At 46.3% G+C, this 17,970-nt stretch overlaps 1 protein-coding gene across 5 annotated transcripts in view; it reads right to left on the bottom strand.

The window, feature by feature from the left end:
- Positions 1-9,044: 9,044 nt before the first annotated feature.
- Positions 9,045-17,970, bottom strand: part of LOC139279792 (uncharacterized) — a 54,242-nt gene continuing 45,316 nt past the window's right edge. For 2 of the 5 annotated variants that reach the window (XM_070899015.1, XM_070899012.1), the window contains 2 exons: positions 16,658-16,810; positions 9,047-11,126 (listed from right to left, as the gene is read on the bottom strand). In XM_070899015.1, coding sequence (XP_070755116.1) covers positions 10,849-11,126; positions 16,658-16,810 — 431 coding nt within the window. In that variant the 3' untranslated portion in view covers positions 9,047-10,848. Of the gene's footprint in view, positions 11,127-16,657; positions 16,811-17,970 lie in introns of those variants that run through there. The other 3 variants (XM_070899013.1, XM_070899014.1, XM_070899016.1) reach the window with 3 other exon arrangements.

Here is a 17,970-nt window from a genome sequence, read left to right on the forward strand (position 1 = left end):
TGGGGGGGGGATTCCAGACCCTGGAGCCGAGGCAGCTGAAGGTATGGCCAGCAATAGTGGAGCGATTAAAATCGGCGGAGAGCGAAAGTCCAGACTTAGAGGAGCCCAGAGAACTCGGAGGGTTGTAGAGCTGGAGTAGGTTACAGACATAGGATAAGGTCGGATGGTCTTGATGAGGGTCTATAAAGGCCCAGCCAGTGCAGCTGCAACGGAGAGAGAAGGCAAAAAAGTAGAAAGAAATCAAAAGGTGACGTCACAGCCAAGTGGGTAAGTGATTGGCTGGTGATTGGTGAGTAGCTTTTCTTTTTTATATCAGTAAGTAATCTGTTAACATTGTTGTTGCCAATTCAAGGGTATCTAAAGGTTAAGTCATGGCAGGAGAGCTCGGTCACGTGATATGCTCCTCCTGTACCATGTGGGAACTCAGGGACACTTCCGGTGTCCCTGACGACTACGTGTGTGGGAAGTGTATCCGCCTCCAGCTCCTGACGGACCGCGTTGCGGAATTGGAGCCGAGGGTGGATTCACTCTGGAGCATCCACGATACTGAGAATGACGTGAGTAGCACGTGTAGCGAGTTGGTCTTACCGCAGGTGAAGGGTCCACAGCCAGCTAGGGAATGGAAGACCAGCAGGAAGAGCAGTGCAAGGAAGGTAGTGCAGGGGTCCCCTGCGGTCATCCCCCTGCAAAACAGATACACTGCTTTGAGTACTGTTGAGGGGTATGACTCATCAGGGGAGGGCAGCAGCAGCCAAGTTCATGGCACCGCAGCGGGCTCTGTTGCACAGGAGGGCAGGAAAAAGAGTGGGAGAGCGATAGTGATAGGGGACTCAATTGTAAGGGGAATAGATAGGCATTTCTGCGGCCGCAACCGAGACTCCCGGATGGTATGTTGCCTCCCTGGTGCAAGGGTCAAGGATGTCTCAGAGCGGGTGCAGGACATTCTAAAAAGGGAGGGAGAACAGCCAGTTGTCGTGGTGCACATTGGTACCAACGACATAGGTAAAAAAAAAAAGGGATGAGGTCCTACGAGACGAATTTAAGGAGCTAGGAGCTAAATTAAAAAGTAGGACCTCAAAAGTAGTAATCTCTGGATTGCTACCAGTGCCACATGCTAGTCAGAGTAGGAATCGCAGGATAGCACAGATGAATACGTGGCTTGAGCAGTGGTGCAGCAGGGAGGGATTCAAATTCCTGGGGCATTGGAACAGGTTCTGGGGGAGGTGGGACCAGTACAGACCGGACGGTCTGCACCTGGGCAGGACCGGAACCAATGTCCTAGGGGGAGTGTTTGCTAGTGCTGTTGGGGAGGAGTTAAACTAATATGGCAGGGGGATGGGAACCAATGCAGGGAGACAGAGGGAAACAAAAAGGAGATAAAAGCAAAAGAGAGAAAGGAGATGAGTAAAAGTGGAGGGCAGAGAAACCCAAGGCAAAAAACAAAAAGGGCCACTGAATGTAAAGGGGCTGCAGGAGGGGTCAAAACTAAAAATCATGGTTTAAAAACTAGGATTAAAACACTCTACCTAAATGCACGCAGCATTCGAAATAAAGTAAATGAGTTGATGGCACAAATCATTACAAACGGGTATGATTTGGTGGCCATTATAGAAACATGGTTGCAGGGTGGCCAAGACTGGGAATTAAACATACAGGGGTATCTGACGATTCGGAAAGATAGACAAGAAGGGAAAGGAGGTGGGGTAGCTCTGTTAATAAAGGATGATATCAGGGCAGTTGTGAGAGACGATATTGGCTCTAATGAACAAAATGTTGAATCATTGTGGGTGGAGATTAGAGATAGTAAGGGGAAAAAGTCACTGGTGGGCGTAGTTTATAGGCCCCCAAATAATAACTTCACGGTGGGGCGGGCAATAATCAAGGGAATAATGGAGGCATGTGAAAAAGGAACGGCAGTAGTCATGGGGGATTTTAACCTACATATCGATTGATCAACTCAAATCGCACGGGGTAGCCTGGAGGATGAATTCATAGAATGCATACGGGATTGTTTCTTAGAACAGTATGTAACAGAACCTACAAGGGAGCAAGTTATCTTAGATCTGGTCCTGTGTAATGAGACAGGAAAAATAAACGATCTCCTAGTAAAAGATCCTCTCGGAATAAGTGATCACAGTATGGTTGAATTTGTAATACAGATTGAGGGTGAGGAAGTTGTGTCAGAAATGAGCGTACTATGGATAAACAAAGGGGACTACAGTGGGATGAGGGCAGAGTTGGCTAAAGTAGACTGGAAACACAGACTAAACGGTGACACAATTGAGGAACAGTGGAGGACTTTTAAGGAGCTCTTTCATAGTGCGCAACATAAATATATTCCTGTGAAAAAGGGCAGTAAGAGAAGGGATAACCAGCCGTGGATAACCAAGGAAATAAAGGAGAGTATCAATTCAAAGACCAATACTTATAAGGTGGCCAAGGTTAGTGGGAAACTAGAGGATTGGGAAAATTTTAAACAGCAAAGAATGATTAAAAAACCAATAAAGGAAAGATAGATTACGAAGGTAAACTTGCACAAAACATCAAAACAGATAGTAAAAGCTTTTACAGATATATAAAACGGAAAAGAGTGACTAAAGTAAATGTTGGTCCCTTAGAAGATGAGAAGTGGGATTTAATAATGGGAAATGTGGAAATGGCTGAGACCTTAAACAATTATTTTGCTTCGGTCTTCACAGTGGAAGACACAAAAACCATGCCAAAAATTGCTGGTCACAGGAATGTGGGAAGGGAGGACCTTGAGACAATCACTATCACAAGCGGGTTAGTGCTGGACAGGCTAATGGGACTCAAGGTAGACAAGTCCCCTGGTCCTGATGAAATGCATCCCAGGGTATTAAGAGAGATGGCGGAAGTTATAGCAGATGCATTCGTTATAATCTACCAAAATTCTCTGGACTTTGGGGAGGTACCAGCGGATTGGAAAGCAGTTAATGTAACGCCTCTGTTTAAAAAAGGGGGCAGACAAAAGGCAGATAACTATAGGCCGGTTAGTTTAACATCTGTAGTGGGGAAAATGCTTGAAACTATCATTAAGGAAGAAATAGCGGGACATCTAGATAGGAATAGTGCAATCAAGCAGACGCAGCATGGATTCATGAAGGGGAAATCATGTTTAACTAATTTACTGGAATTCTTTGAAGATATAACGAGGGATGGAGTACAAAAGCAGGGAGGTCCTGCTGCAACTGTATAGGGTATTGGTGAGGCCGAACCTGGAGTACTGCGTGCAGTTTTGGTCACCTTACTTAAGGAAGGATATACTGGCTTTGGAGGGGGTACAGAGACAATTCAGTAGGCTGATTCCGGAGATGAGGGGGTTACCTTATGAGGATAGATTGAGTAGACTGGGTCTTTACTCGTTGGAGTTCAGAAGGATGAGGCGTGATCTTATAGAAACATTTAAAATAATGAAATGGATAGACAAGATAGAGGCAGAGGGGTTGTTTCCACTGGTCGGGGAGACTAGAACTAGGGGGCACAGCCTCAAAATATGGGGGAGCCAATTTAAAACCGAGTTGAGAAGGAATTTCTTCTCCCAGAGGGTTGTGAATCTGTGGAATTCTCTGCCCAAGGAAGCAGTTGAGGCTAGCTCATTGAATGTATTCAAGTCACAGATAGATAGATTTTTTAACCAATAAGGGAATTAAGGGTTACGGGGAGAGGGCAGGTAAGTGGAGCTGAGTCCACGGCCAGATCAGCCATGATCTTATTGAATGGCGGAGCAGGCTCGAGGGGCTAGATGGCCTACTCCTGTTCCTAATTCTTATGTTCTTAGGGTGGGCAGTGGGACTGGGCTGGGGGTCGAAGTGGGTGGGCAGTGGGACTGGGCTGGGGGGTCGAGGTGGGTGGGCAGTGGGACTGGGCTGCGGGTCGGGGAGATCTCAAGGTGGGTGGGCAGTGGGACTGGGCTGGGGGTCGAGGTGGGTGGGCAGTGGGACTGAGCTGGGGGTCAGGTGGTCTCGAGGAGGGTGGGCAGTGGGGCTGGGATGGGTGGCAGTGGGACTCCACGAACAGATGAAGCCACCTAACTCATTGCTGGCCAAGTAACCCTTTACGCCCTAACTCTGAGCATATAATCAGGATTTGGCTCAGTACCATTTAATTACAAGTCTGATTGATGGATAACATATTTACTAATTTCAGCAGTAAACAGTCCAGTGCCCACTTTTCTGCCACACCGATACTTTTACTAAGTTAGCGATGATGGAAATTTTAATCCGTAGATGTCCCTTATTAGAGTGAAATACGTGGGACAGACCAGTCCCAGGGATCAGTGTAAGGGGCAATAGAGCAAGGTGTGGTACCAAACCCAGCACATACAGATAAGATGACTGTCTCCTCTCTCTGACAGAGGTTAGCGGTCGGGGATGGAGGCAGAATCCCCTCATTGTGGGGAAACCTCACGACGATCTGGTCTCCTTTACACAAACTGTTCACGGCTTTGGGACCACTCTGCCAACCCGAGACTGGAGCCGGAGTCCTGGAGGGAGCCTCTCTCAGGCACTGTCTCACTTGGAGAAGTTCTCAGCCTCCCCGGTACCTGCTCCTTGCACTAGCCAAGAGCTAGCCCGCTTTCTGTGAATCATTCCCTGCTCACCGTCAACCACTACAACATTATTCTGTTTCACGTTAACAAGCACTTCAAACAGGGAACATCCACCAGCATTTGAGGGGGGAAAACGAGAAAGGTCTGAGCCGGGACCTGGATTAAACATTCACCTGCCTTCCCTGGTACACTTGCTGCATAGTTTGCAGTTTGTTTCTTTTTATACATTTCCTGTACAGGAGCGCAGAGCCTCGTGCTTGTGCTGGCTTTGTTGCTTTCTATATATTGCATGGTTACTTTATTTTGTCAGAGTTGCCATCTGCTACGTAATGAAGGTGAATTTACATAAATTATGTCACGTGCTTCTATTTCCTCTCTGTGCCCAGCTGAGTCTGCAACTGTGGACTGTGTTTAATATACAAGTGATACAAAGCACGGCATTTTCACGCTGCTTAGTGCATTTCTGTCGTCCTGTTGATTGTAGTACAGGTTTCCCAGTCTGACACTCCGTGCTGTGATGTTACCCATTGCATTTAACCCACATAAACAGGCTGGAGTGGAACTGATGAGCGGGAGACAGCGGAATGATAGGAAGACTCCACCTGCCGGCCACAAGATTCAGTGAACACCAGTCTCTCCCTTTCACCAGAAATCTGTGCAACTCCCTCTTGAATTTTCTGACGCTCGCCCCCTGCGCAATCTGCTAACAGTAGCTCACCCTCTGTATGAAGGGTTTACACCAAAAGATATCAGCACTGAGAGGTTATAACTAGCAGAGATTGAACAGACGGGGGGGCTCTTTTCCCTAGAAGAGAAGGTCGAGGGGTGACCTGGTAGAGGTCTTTAAAATGATGAAGGAGTTTGATAGGCTAAACGTAGAGAAGATGTTTTCATTTGTGGGAGAGACCAAAATACGGGGGACAAAATATAATATAGTCTCCAATAAATTTAATAGGGAATTCAGGGTAAATTTCTTTACCCACGGAGTGGTTAGAAGGCGGAATTCTGCCACAAGGAGCACTTGAGGTGAATAACATAGATGCATTTAAAGGGAAACTAGATTTAAAAAAGAGAAAGGAAAGAAGGATATGCTGATAGGGTGTGATAAAGTAGGGTGGGAGGATGCTCATAGAAACATGGAAAATAGGTGCAGGAGTAGGTCATTTGGCCCTTCGAGCCTGCACCAGCATTCAATATCATGGATGATCATTCACCTCAGTACCCCTTTCCTGCTTTCTTTCCATACCCCTCGATCCCTTTAGCCATAAGGGCTGTATCTAACTCCCTCTTGAATATATCCAATGAACTGGCATCAACAACTCTCTGCGGCAGGGAATTTCACAGGTTAACAACTCTCTGAGTGAAGAGGTTTCTCCTCATCTCAGTCCTAAATGGCCTACCTCTTATCCCAAGATTGTGTCCCCTGGTTCTGGACTTCTCCAACATCGGGAACATTCTTCCCATATCTAACCTGTCCCGTCCCGTCAGAATCTTATACGTTTCTGTGAGATCCCCTCATCCTTCTAAATTCCAGTATATAAAGGCCCAGTTGATCCAGTCTCTCCTCATATGTCAGTCCAGCCATCCCTGGAATCAGTCTGGTGAACCTTCACTGCACTCCCTCAATAGCAAGAACGTCCTTCCTCAGATTAGGAGACCAAAACTGAACACAATATTCCAGGTGAGGCCTCACCAAGGCCCTGTACAATTGCAGTAAGACCTGCCTGCTCCTATACTCAAATCCCCTAGCTATGAAGGCCAACATGCCATTTGCCTTCTTCACCGCCTGCTGTACCTGCATGTCAACTTTCAATGACTGATGGACCATGACACCCAGGTCTCGTTGCACCTCCCCTTTTCCTAATCTGCCGCCATTCAGATAATATTCTGCCTTCGTGATATTGCCTCCAAAGTGGAAAACCTCACATTTATCCACATTATACTGCATCTGCCATGCATTTGCCCACTCACCTAACCTGTCCAAATCACCCTGCAGCCTCTTAGCATCCTCCTCACAGCTCACACCTCCACTCAGTTTAGTGTCATCTGCAAACTTGGAGATATTACATTCAATTCCTTCATCCAAAATCATTAATGTATATTGTAAAGAGCTGGGGTCCCAGCACTGAACCCTGCGGCACTCCACTAGTCATTGCCTCTCATTCCGAAAAGGACCCGTTTATCCAGACTCTCTGCTTCCTGTCTGCCAACCAATTCTCTATCCATGCCAGTACATTACCCCAATACAATGTGCTTTGATTTTGCACACCAATCTCTTATGTGGGACCTTGTCAAAGGCCTTTTGAAAGTTCAAATGCACCACATCCATTGATTCGCCCTTTGTCCACTCTACTAAGTTACATCCTCAAAAAATTCCAGAACATTTGTCAAGCATGTAATTGGCAGCACAGAGACGTGGCTCCAGGATGACCAGGGCTGGGAACTCAACATCCAGGGGTATTCAACATTTAGGAAGGATAGACAGAAAGGAAAAGGAGGCGTGGTGGCGTTACTGGTTAAGGAGAAAATTAATGCAATAGTAAGGAAGGACACTGGCTTGGATGATGTGGAATCGGTATGGGTGGAGCTACGGAATACCAAAGGGCAGAAAACGCTGGTGGGAGTTGTGTACAGACCACCAAACAGTAGTAGTTGGGGACAGCATCAAACAAGAAATAAGGGATGTGTGCAATAAAAGTACAGCAATTATCATGGGCGACTTTAATTTACATATAGATTGGGCTAACCAAACTGGTAGCAATGCAGTGGAGGAGGATGTCCTGGAGTGTATTAGGGATGGTTTCCTTGACCAATATGTTGAGGAACCAACTAGAGAGCTGGCCATCCTAGACTGGGTGATGTGTAATGAAAAGGGACTAATTAGCAATCTTGTTGTGCGAGGCCCCTTGGGGAAGAATGACCATAATATGGTAGAATTCTTAATTAAGATGGAGATTGACACAGTTAATTCAGAAACTAGGGTCCTGAACTTAAGGAAAGGTAACTTCAATGGCATGAGGCACGAATTGGCTAGAATAGACTGGCAAATGATACTTAAAGGATTGACGGTGGATAGGCGATGGCAAACATTTATAGGTCACATGGATGAACTTCAACAATTGTACATCCCTGTCTGGAGTAAAAATAAAACAGGGACGATGGCTCAACCGTGGCTAACAAGGGAAATTAAGAATAGTGTTAGATCCAAGGAAGAGGCATATAAATTGGCCAAAAAAGCAGCAACCTGAGGACTGGGAGAAATTTGGAATTCAGCAGAGGAGGACAAAGGGTTTGATTAGGAGGGGGGAAATAGAGTACGAGAGGAAGCTTGCCGGGAACATAAAAACTGACTGCAAAAGCTTCTATAGATATGTGAAGAGAAAAAGATTAGTGAAGACAAACGCAGGTCCCTTGCAATCGGACTCAGGTGAATTTATAATGGGGAACAAAGAAATGGCAGACCAATTGAACAAATACTTTGGTTCTGTCTTCACGAAGGAAGACACAAATAACCTTCCGGATGTACGAGGGGACCGAGGGTCTAGAGAGAAGGAGGAACTGAAGGATAGCCTTATTAGGCGGGAAATTGTGTGAGGGAAATTGATGGGATTGAAGGCCGATAAATTCCCGGGGCCTGATTGTCTGCATCCCAGAGTACTTAAAGAAGTGGCCCTAGAAATAGTGGATGCATTGGTGATCATTTTCCAACAGTCTATCAACTCGGGATCAGTTCCTATGGACTGGAGGGTAGCTAATGTAACACCACTTTTTAAAAAAGGAGGGAGAGAGAAAACGGGTAATTATAGACTGGTTAGCCTGACATCAGTAGTGGGGAAAATGTTGGAATCAATCATTAAGGATGAAATAGCAGCACATTTGGAAAGCAGTGACAGGATCGGTCATGTATAAACACTGGCATAGACCAGTTGGGTCAAATGGTCTGTTTCTGTGCTGTAAATAGTATGTGAAAGGATCTTGGCGTAGCCTGGAGACAAACGGGACCAGATCGAGGGCCGCCTACCGTGGATTCAGCTGTTCCCCAACTGCACAGCACGTCCCAGAGTTCAAAATGGAACAGGACCTGAAGGGCAGGACCCAACAGCAACCGGACATCACACAGGGTCAAGGAATACAGCTCCCTCGCCGCAGAGGAATATTGACACCCCATAATACAGGTCTCCAGCTCAGCGCATCTTCCTCATGGTTGTACCTGTCCTCAGGTTCTCCGCTCACATTATGCCAGACACCCAGTTCTAATTTGTTCCAGGGCTCTGGTCTCTGAACCTGAAATCAGAGAGAAAGCTCCCAAAGTGTGATTCAAATCCAGAGTCTCTAGTTGTGTGATCGCAGCCCTGAAACTTCAATCACAATTAACACACAGGCTCCAAATAGGCCCAATATTAACAGCATACTTGCCTTTTTACAAAAAAAAATCCTTTGGTAAAATGCCTGGGGATAGGAAACTTCGAGACAACACTGCGTGACTCAATATACAGACAGCAGAGAATGTTAAAGGGGAGATTTGATAGGGATGTTTAAAATCATGAAGTGTTTAGACAGAGTAAATCAAGAGCAACTGTTTCCAGTGGCAGGAGGGCTGGTCACCAGAGGGCACAGATTTAGGTGATTGACAAAAGAACCTGAGGGAACATGAGGGAAAACTTCTTTACGCAATGAGTGCTTAGGATCTGGAACGTGTTGCCTGAGAGGGTGGTGGAGGCAGATTCAATAGCAGCCTTCAAAATGGAATTGGATAAATACTTAAAGGAGGAAAAATGGCAGGGATAATGGGAAAGGACGGGAGAGTGGGACTGACTGGAGATACTCTGGCTGCAATTGGATCGGTAAGAGTGGAACCAAATGAGGCCAGCCCTAATGTGTTGGACAACGGTAGAGAAACATTGGAGGAGGATGGTGTGGACAACCACGTCAAAGGGTGCAGAGAGGTTGAGGAGAATGAGGGATAACGTATCATGGTCACAGTAACAGAAGGTGTCATGTGTGTCTTTGGTTAGCACTACTTCAGTGCTGTGACAGGGGCAGAAACCCAATTGGTGAGATTCAAAGAAGCAGGTGCGGGAGGGACTGCGATGGATTTGGGAGACGAGAAAGTTTTATTCGATAACACTCCTGTGAAGCGCCTCGAGATGTTTTACCGCATTAAAGCTGCTATATTAATGCAAGTGGTTGTTGTACCAGCTCCACACTGGAACTATGCACTGTAATCCCGTTTCCCCACTCTTTCGCCATATCCTCTAATATTTTTTGTCCAAGTCTTTATCTAATTGCTTTAGATGTTGCAAATGGCTTTCAACAGCACGTTGTAGCAATGGGTTCCATATTCTTATAACCCACGTCCATTTGTGAAAAGGATTCTTCTGAATTAATGACATCCACTCATTTCGTGCCTTAAACCTTCTCCCCACAAGTCCTGATGCGAGCAGACCTTTGCTCCAGCCAGTCAAATATGACAGGATTTTCTTCAGTTTCCACGCAAAGATTGTAACAAGAATACCAGGCCTGTCTGAGACATCTGAGCTGTGATTTAGAGAATTTATACACCTATGGCTTAGAGCTGTGTAACTCGATATGGGATCAGTCCATACATGTGCAAAGGGTAAAATTCTTTATAAAATCAAACAGGACCTGCTGATGTCTGGAGCTAAGTGTTCCAGCACCCTGCTGCTACCTGGAGTGATGTGTTCAAGCACAATCTTTTGCTATCAGGAGTGGAGTGTTGTAGCACCTTGGTGCTGTCTGGAGCGAAGCGTTCAAACATTCAGCTGCTGTCTGGAGCGGAGTGAGCACTGTCTACTGCTATCTGGAGCAGGCGAGATGGTACTTTGTGTTGTTTGTTCAGTGTAATTTTATGGAATTTGCACTCTGATAGACCAGTCACACTGCCGTTTTTGTTAATAAGTGATTCTAACTTCTAATTAACACACACTGTAATTTGCGTATCAAATTACCCAAAGTATATAAATTCAAGTCTATTTTTCCCCTTTGAAAGACCATATAAACAAAGGCACGAGAAGCTGCTTTGTTTGGGTTTAGCTGCAACCTTTTGCAAAGCTGTGATTAAAAAGTTCCTAGGCAATTAGCAAATGATCCCCAAGGTTGGGTAACTTCACTGTATAGAATAACACATGAAAAATGAACACTTGCCAGAGATCCGGGTGCCTGTTCCCTGACAATAGGCAGCATCTAAGGGAGAGGAGGATTCGAGAGGTTAACCCCAGGCTTGGTATGTTCTGAGCTGCACAGCTTTATTTTGCTGCTCATCTTTTCTCCAGCTCTGACACTAAATCTCTATGGTAGTTGTGAAGAAGGTCATGACAATAATCCATTGCTTTATCCCCTTTCTTGATCACAAAAGTCATTAACTCCCTTACTTTTTCCTCAATTGTGCTGCACGCCAGTACTTGGGCCCGATCGTATTGATTAATTAAATCTTTCGCTTTCAAGCCATTTAAGATCGAGTCAACCTCCGTCAGTCTCTCGATCAGCTCTGCCTCGTGTTTCTGGATGAAGTGTGGTGACTTGGGCAGTGGAGATACTGCAAAAGATAACAAACTAAATTATAGGCACACACCTGTTAAGCATTCAAATCTCCACAATTTGTTTATAGACTAAAATGTTTTAACTGCTCCATTTGAGAATGCGCTTACTTTCTGTCAGTATTCCAGTCCAACCCTTGTGTTGCTGTTGGATAATCACTCCGATTTTGAGGAGACAGGGAAAACACGATACCCCTCAGACTATCAGCTGTAATTACAGCATAGAATGTACAGCTCAGAAACAGGCCATTCAGCCGAACAGGTCCATGCTGGTGTTTATATTCCACACGAGTCTCCTCCCACCCCTCATCATCAAACCCCATCAACATATCCTGCTGTTCCTTTCTCCCTCATGTCCATATCTAGCTTCCCCTTAAATGCATCTACGATAATCACCTCAACTACTCCTTGTGATGGCGAGTTCCACATCCTAACCACTCTCTGGGTAAAGAAGTTTCTCCTGAATTAGCTATTGGATTTATTAGTGACTATCTTATATTTATGGCCCCTAGTTCTTGTCTCTCCACAAGTGGCAACATTTTCGCTACATCTACCCTATCAAATCCTTTCATAAGCTTAAAGCTCTATCAGGTCACCCCTCAGCCTTCCCTTTTCTTGAGAAAAGAGCCCGCGCTTGTTCAATCTTTCCTGATGGGTACAACCGCTCAATTCTGGTATTGTCCTTCTGCACGTTCTACAGTGTCTCTAAATCCATTTTGTAATATAGGATCTGTACTGCGCACAGTACTCCAAGTGTGGTTGTATCAGGGTTCTGTACATGTTTAATATAACTTCTGTTTTTCAATTCTATGCCTCTAGAAATACATGGTTTGATTTCTTTTTAATGACCTTATTAACCTGTGTCGCTGCTTTCAGTGATTTTTATCTGTACCCCTAGATCCCTTTGCTCCTCGACCCCATTTTGACTCTTATTTTCTAAGGAGTATGTGGGCTCCTTATTCTTCCTACCTAAATGCATCACCTCACACTTATTTATATTGAAATGTATTTGCCATTTAAATGCCCATTCTGCAAGTTTATTAATGTCTCCATTGTATTTGCTCTGACGATGCCAGCTTCCATACCAGTGCTTCTGATACATCTTCCCTTTTCCTCAACCGAGGATTCCCCTCCACTGTGGTCGACAGGGCCCTCGACCATGTCTGGCCGTTTTCCCGGATTTCTGCTCTCACTCTTACCCCTCCCTCCCAGAACCACGATAGGGTTCCCCTTGTCCTCACCTTCCACCCCCACTAGCCTCCACATTCAACAGATCATCCTGCGCCTATATGCACGAGTGTGTACTCGCACCATTCGCCTTCGTTTTCTGAATGGGCCTAGTGTGAGCATGTACAATTCCCCCTTCATCATTCACACTGGCAATGTCCTGATAGGATCATCACAATTCCTCTTCAAATATAAAAACTGGAATCAAAAAGCAAGAGCTTTTGAGTATAAAACGGTTGATGATCAGGCTGCTAATGACCTCACTGCTGAAGAGGTGAGCGACTGTCCAGACTGACCCGGAAGCACCCAGATTCCATCATCTAGTCTCGCTTTCTGGATCTCAACCATGTTGTTACTATACAAATGGCCTCAACATCCCCAGACAAAGTTCCAGGTCCTCATCATTGCCCAGTGACCACAACTGGATGGGGACATCGTTGAATGTACAGCACTGTCGGTGGCCATTCGGCCCATCACATGTGCCAGGGCTAGGCCTTGAACTGGAGGTGAGAACTCAAAAACCATTTTCATTATCTTTTTATAATCTTCCTTTTCAAACCCTTACTCAATTACTTTTTAAATGACGGTATTGTCTCTGCCTCTATGGCCATACGTGATCCACATCCCTTATTCTAATCATCATCATAGGCAGTCCCTCAAAAAGTTCACAGGTGTTTCAATTATGGACCTAAAATTCCAGGTCCGAACTAAATCTTGAAGGGTGGAAAATGCCTGTGTTTGGATTTTTTTTAACGTGTGGTGACCGTTGCACACCAGCCACCACACGGGCTTGACAGAGCGAGGTCTTGGTCCAGTAGCAAGGATTGCCAAGCTTTGCTGCACGGACTTAGTGTGCACACATATCGCAGTGTGGGCTGGCCCGTGCTGCCCCTGGGCGCTCGCCTCTTCTGGGTCCAAACTCGCGCCTCTCCCAATCACGTCCTCTACAGTCTCTCGCCGCTCCTTCGCCCCGATCTCGCCGCTCTTATCACATTGCTGTTTGCGGGAGCTTGCTATGCGCAAATTGGCTGCCGTGTTTCTGACATTACAACAGTGACCACATTTTCAAAGTACCCCATTGTCTGTAAAGCACTTTGGGACATCCCGAGGTGGTGAAAGGCGCTATATAAATGGAAGTTCTTTTTGACTCCACTGCCCCAGCAACATGATATTATAAGTGCAACAGCAAAATAATGTGGATCCTGGAATCTGAAATAAAAACAGAAAATGCTGGAAATACTCAGCAGGTCAGGCAGCATCTGTGGAGAGAGAAACAGAGTTAACGTTTCGGGTCGATGACCCTTCATCAGAACTGGAAAAAGTTAGAGATGTAACAAATTTTGAGCAGGTGCAGAGGCAGGGAAAGCGGGGAGGGGAGGAAAGAACAAAATGGACAGTCTGTGATAGGGTGGGAGGCAGGAGAGATTAAATGACAAAAGGTATGATTGTACAAGGCAAAAGGAGATGGTAATGATATACTCCATCTCCTTTGCAATAAAGGCCAAGATTCCATTGGCCTTCCTGAACACTTGCTGTACCTGCATACTATCCTTTTGTGTTTCATGCACAAGTACCCCCAGGTCCTGCTGTACTGCAACACTTTGTAATCTTTCTCCATTTAAATAATAACTTGCTCTTTGATTTTTTCTGCTAAAGTGCATGACTTCACACTTTCCAACATTATACTCCATCTGCCAAATTTTTGCCCACTCACATCTTCCCCGCCACTCCCCTCTCAGCATTCCGAAGGGACTGCCCCCTCTGTGACCGCCTGATCCATTCCTCAATCAACCCCAACACCCACTCTCTTCCCCACGGCACCTTCCCATGGAAGCACATAGAGAAAACAGGAATGGGGTACTGAAGTTGCATGATCAGCCATAATCATATTGAATGGTGGTGCAGGCTCGAAGGGCCGAATGGCCTACTCCTGCACCTATTTTCTATGTTTCTATGTTACCTCCTCCCTTTCCACCATCCAGAGCCCAAACACTCCTTCCAGGTGAAACAACGATTTACTTGTACTTCTTTCAATTTAGTATACTGTATTCGCTGCTCACTATGCGGTTTCCTCTACATTAGGGAGACCAAATGCAGATTGGGTGACTGCTTTTCGGAACACCTCCGTTCAGTCTGTAAAAGGGACCCTGAGCTTCCGGTCGCCTGTGAGTTTAATTCTCTGCTCCACTCCCACTCTGACCTCTCTGTCCTCGGCCTCTTGCACTGTCCCAACAAAGCTCAACATAGCTCAAGAGGATCAGCACCTCATCTTTTGATCAGACACTTTACAGCCTCTGGACTCCACATCGAGTTCAACAATTTCACACCAAATTCTCTGCCGCTCTCTTTCAGATGGCAGCAGTTAATGTTTCTGCCATTCCATTTACATCTCTTCTAGACTCGTCTTTTCTTTCTTGTCTCATTATTCTAATAACCTGCTGTGTGAATAGCATTTCTTCTAACTTCTCCCTTTGATCTTCTAGTGCCTCTGTTACTGATGGAAACAATCTTTCACTATTTACCTTCTCAAATCCCTTCAGAAGTTTGAAATTATCTTTTAGATCTCTCTTAAGCGTCTCTGTCCCTGTGAAAAAAGATTCACATTTTTGTTGCTTTGTCAAGAACTGTAACTTCTCATTTCTGGTATCATTCGAGTAATTCACTATCCCCTTTCCATGGTTCGAATAGCCTTTCCTATAATGGGGCACCCATAAATACACTCAGTACTCCAACTGTGGCCACACCCATGTCCTGTACAAATCCAATATTGGGGAATGGCGTAATCGAGTTCAGCCTTGGTGTAGGGAGATAAGTTTATGAGAATCCAATGCTGCTGGGGAGCATCACTAGATGGGGGTGCTGGTTGGAGATGGATCTGAAAAACTAAATTCAACACCTGCCCAATTCAACAACTGCATTCACCACAAGTCTCTGCACCATGGGACCTTGCCTTTATACAGCACCTTCTACATCCACAGGATGTCCCAAAGCTTCACTGCAATTAATTACTTTTGAAGTGCAGTTACTGCTGTGATGTAGGAAAACGCAGCAACCAATCAGCACATAGATCCCAGAAACAGCAATGTGATAATTAAGAAAATAAATGGTATTGGTTGAGAGTAGAATGTTGACCAGGACACCAGGTGAATAGCATCTTGGGATCCTTTATGTCCACGTGAACAGCAGATGAGGCCTCGGCTTAACATCACATCCGAAAGACGGCACATCCGACAGTGCAGCACGCCCTCAGTACTGCAATGAACTGTCAGCCTGGATTAAGTGCTCAAGTCTCTGGAGTGGGGCTTGAACCCACAATCTCCCTGACACCTGCTGCGTTTCCAGGGTGGGATAGGAAATGCTTCGGACATCTTGGGGACAAAGCAACATCCGCAGTGTAGGCCACCATGGAGCGTCACTCTGGCACTGGCCACCAATGAGCGTCACACTTTGGCGATGAGAACCTTTCCTCGGGTGTTGACCAGAATGAAAACAAGGGTTTCACAGGAGGCTGGTAAGGGTCAGCCTCAAAATGTACCAATGGATCCCAGCAGAAATCAGAACTTGGTACATCTTTGTTCTTTCCTCAGCCAGGAAACACACCCTCCTGGCTGGCACTGGGTATAGTCACACAGAGGATAAATGTTACTCATTACAGTGACTGTAGAGATCAGCCCTGCAGCTGGTATATCCAGAGATAGACAGTATGGCAGAGTCGACTCTGGACGGTGGGTTTTGAAAGGGATTTATATTTTCCCAGATTGTCGACTCATGTTTTTTGCACACAAAGATTCTGTCCTCCAAACCACACAATGGAAATCAATGCAGTTAGATGTGTAACTGTGAGAGAGCGCAGCACCTGCGAGAGACTGAGCAAGAGAGCACGCCAGAATGCACGAGAGAGTATTAGTGTGGGAGAGTATGAGTGCGAAAGAGTGGGTCGCATCTAGTTGCAACATCGTTTTCTGATTGGTCGCCTTGGGGGACAAGACAACAGTTTTTCTGGAATGCGTAATTTGATCCTGCCTGTAGTAGACAACCCTGCAAGGTGTAATTTGATCCAGTTTTGCCAGCCTACAGAATGCAGAGCTCTAGTTAGATTTGTGTAGATCCTGTTTATAATATTCTACAACTGTAATTATAGTTGTCCTTGGCCTGTAAAATAAACAACTTTGGCCTAAAAATTCATGGCTGCCACAAAAGTTGCCGGTGTCACCGCGGTCTCGGGTTCACGGCCGCTGAAAAATGGTCGCGGTGATCGAAGAGAAAGATTTGCACTGGGATTTTTAGCCCAGCCCTGACTCACCGTGTAACGCCCACCTGCTGGCTTCAGCTAGCCTCCTGCTAGCTAAGTTGGCGTACGGAAGCGGCGGTTGAACTTCCACAGGGCCCTGGAGGTGATGCAATGTGGTTGCTTGGTGTTGTGGGACATTAAAATGGAATGCTCCAAACATCTGAACTGCGAAAAATTAAAATGAAGTAAAAATTTCAGTTTTCAGCCCATATTAAAAAAAATATTAACATTAAATGACGACCTAAATGCAAGCCTTCAGCTTTTAAAGCTGAATTCTATTCCCTAAAAACATGGGAACAGTGCTTTAGAGCACGAACACAAATGACTCAGCAAGCCAGGCAAGGGACACCCAGGGTCTCGCATGCAGCAATCTAGCTTTCTGCACGTGTGGAAAGTGGCATCATTGGACTGGATGAAATACGGAAGTCATGACACTGTCACTATTCACTTCATACACAATAAACCAGCTATCAATCCATGACCCACACACAATACCCCATCTATGGCAGGTTGGCGAGGGGGGGGGGGGGGGGGGAAAGAGTGGGAAGGTCAGGAACATGTTAGGAGGAGGAACCATGTGGGAGGAACTTGGGCAGGGGGAGTAGGTGAGGAACCAGACGGAGGTGGGGGAAGGAGGTCAGGGAGCCAGCGTGGAGGGAGAAGTCCTGAAACTTGGGCAGGCGGAGAAGGTCAGGAACTCGGGGGGCGGGGGGGGGGGGGGGGGGGAAGAGAAGAGAATGTCAGAAACCTGGGGGTGAGAAGGTCAGCAACTTGGGCGGTGATAGGTCAGGAACTTGTGTGAGGTGGGAAGGCAGTAGGTCAGGAACTTCAGTGGGGAGGGGGAGGAAGTTAGAAACCTGGCCGGGGGGGGTGCGGAAGGAGGTTAGGAACCGGGCGGTGGGGGAGAGAGGTCTTATTAACATGCCAGGGAGAGCCCTGTCTGTTCCAGATGAGCACTGTTCTGTCTGGCAGTATGAATGGTTCGAATTGCACTTTGCAAAGTAACCGATTACGGAGGCAGGGAGAATCTTACTACACATTCCAGGGAGCCAGCTGGGTTTGTCTTGTACTCCAAGGGGAACAATCAACAACCGGGATTTGACATCCAAGGGGAGCAATCAGAGCTTTAGGTACAATAAACACATCCAATAACAGTGGAGATAGAGAGAATGCAAGAGAGAGTGAGAGAGAGGGGGGGAGGGGGCGCGGGCGAGAGGACGCGGGCGAGAGGGGGAGGGGACGCGGGCAAGAGAGGGCGGAGGGGGCGCGGGCACGGATGAGTGCAAGAGCGCGGGCACGGATGAGTGCAAGAGCGCGGGCACGGA

Source organism: Pristiophorus japonicus, chromosome 14, assembly GCF_044704955.1.
Source record: "Pristiophorus japonicus isolate sPriJap1 chromosome 14, sPriJap1.hap1, whole genome shotgun sequence".
Taxonomy (NCBI): Eukaryota; Metazoa; Chordata; class Chondrichthyes; family Pristiophoridae; genus Pristiophorus; species Pristiophorus japonicus.